At 31.0% G+C, this 2,248-nt stretch overlaps 1 protein-coding gene across 1 annotated transcript; it reads right to left on the bottom strand.

Moving 5' to 3' along the window:
- Positions 1–65: 65 nt before the first annotated feature.
- LOC111374648 lies at positions 66–554 on the bottom strand. Its single transcript, XM_022997362.1, has one exon. The coding sequence runs from the start codon at positions 552–554 to the stop codon at positions 66–68; it is 489 nt and encodes a 162-aa protein (XP_022853130.1).
- Between the last annotated feature and the right edge of the window lie 1,694 nt (positions 555–2,248).

Genomic DNA, 2,248 nt, shown 5'->3' with positions numbered 1-2,248 from the left:
TATATATATATATATATATATATAGACCAAAATCTTTCAATCAATCAACAATACCCGTACAATAATCATTCCTGTTGAAAATATGCATTTATAGTTGATTGTTTTCTCTTCCCACCTAAATCAAAATGAACCCCATCCTTAAATTTTTGTAAAGCATACACAACTTTCGAAATATTTTGCTCGTGTTGTAGCAAGTAGTTGCTTAAGGCGACTATTGCTTGAAATGCCTCTTTTGACGACACATTTGGAACAACGCTATTATTATCTGGTTCAGGATCATTCTCATTATCATTACTGTTCATTACCAATTGAATTTTTTCTTCGTCTGTAGGTGATTCCATAACTGCATCATTCTCGCTAGGATAGTTCAAAAGATATTCAACATCCATCACATTTTTATAGTGTAAATTAGAGATGATATCATTTAATCCTTGGATACCTTCATCTAATTTACCAACTTCTGATTCGGGAACATTGTTTTCTTCTAACCGAATCTTGCCATGCCGAAAACAATTTGCAATTGTTGTTGTCTTCACATCAAAATTCCAAGCCATGTTAGCAAAATGAATAGCATTCAAAATATTAATTTTTTTTAATTGGTTAAAGTTGATATTTTTACTTCTTTCAAACGATGAGAAGACATTGCAGGGGAAACAAAATATTGTATGTACTTGGAATATGTATTCCAAACATCTAACTTTTATAGGTAAAGACTAAACATTTTCATTTGCTATATACGTGAACTTAGTTTTTAGAGATATTAAATTTCACTAAAACTTTTGAGCTTCCCTAGATTCAAATAATATTTTGATTAGTGTCTTTCGATTCTTCTTACCACATACAATGTACATATTTTATATTGAAAAGCTTTCTCTAAAATAATAAATATTTATTTATCGATAAAAGAATAATTTATTCATTTATCGATAAATAAATAACTTCACTAAATGAATATTTTTTTTCGGTCCCGAGGGTATTACTTTATCGAGGTTTAACTCTATATCTTCCCGTAGTGGAACACACTTCACAGATTGAGACGTCTGACTTCCTAAAATCGGATTTTTTAGTAAATTTTGATTTTGATAAACTGAGACTTAAATTGAAATCTAAATTTTAATCGGTACCAAACAGTGACTAAGCTCAACTTGGTAAAGATTTCAATAAAAAATTTGTGAAAAATTATTTTTTAAATAATGTACAATTAAAAAATAGAGAATTATTTTATTTGAAGAATGTACAAATAAGAATAAAATTGAAGAACAATGAATGTATGAAAATCAAGGTAAACTAAAACTTCAATTAAAAGCATGTTATTTAACTCGACTTTGGAAACCTCATCAAGTCAAGCTAGTAGTCCAAGTTGATCGAAGGTGAACTTGCGTAGTCGCAATCGAGGCTTTCAAATACAACGGCAAAATAAGAACTTCTGTAGCTATATTTATAATCATATTGTCTTATATCACTAGGACTTCTCATAATGGGTAGTACGAAAACCAGCATAAGCAGGATTGGGACTCAGCCAATTCAGCAGCATATGATATTATGCATTTGTTGACATGGCTTTTTCCTTCACATGAAAACAAGGCTTTGGAAGTACGAAAGGTGTGAAAATAAAGTCCGATCATGCTCATTGGTTTATAGAATGGCGCGGAAGAAACTCTATGGAATAGGAAATGGGCTTTTATGGGTTTTCGAAAACAATGGAGCATTGTGATTGTGGGTTGTCTCAATCTGTGAAGTTCGTTCAACTTAGATGATATGATGATTATATATATATAAATACACACACGAAAATGATATCCTAAACACTAACATATATTAAACACTGATGACATGACGTAACATTTAACTGGTAAATCATTAAATTCATGGGATCTACTACCACCTGCTGTAGTGTGCCACCCAATCATGATGCTTATAGTATAAACTAATTACAGATGTTTAGGAAATCAACTATAGATAGAGCGTATGAACAAAATTATCATAAAAAAAATTCCAAATACCAAGACAAATTACGTTTTCGAAGTTGAGACAAATAGATAATTATAACATAGTACAACCGCTATGTTGAGGAAACCAGACGGACAATGTTTACAATGTTTAATTTAATTCACAACTTGACAAAGCACTCAGTCACAATTCTGCAGCAAACGGAAATTTAAAGCACAAAAATTGAACAAAAAGGGTCACCATTAACACAAAACTCAGTACTACCATTTCTTCAGCTCCATGCCATCAGGTGGACTAC

Source organism: Olea europaea, unplaced genomic scaffold (assembly GCF_002742605.1).
Source record: "Olea europaea var. sylvestris unplaced genomic scaffold, O_europaea_v1 scaffold12696, whole genome shotgun sequence".
In the NCBI taxonomy this organism is placed as follows: Eukaryota; Viridiplantae; Streptophyta; class Magnoliopsida; order Lamiales; family Oleaceae; genus Olea; species Olea europaea.
This window is presented reverse-complemented; position numbering and strand designations above follow the sequence as displayed.

Bases quoted from the DNA above. Each gene is read 5' to 3' on its own strand.
- LOC111374648 (XM_022997362.1), bottom strand. From the start codon at position 554: ATGGCTTGGAATTTTGATGTGAAGACAACAACAATTGCAAATTGTTTT.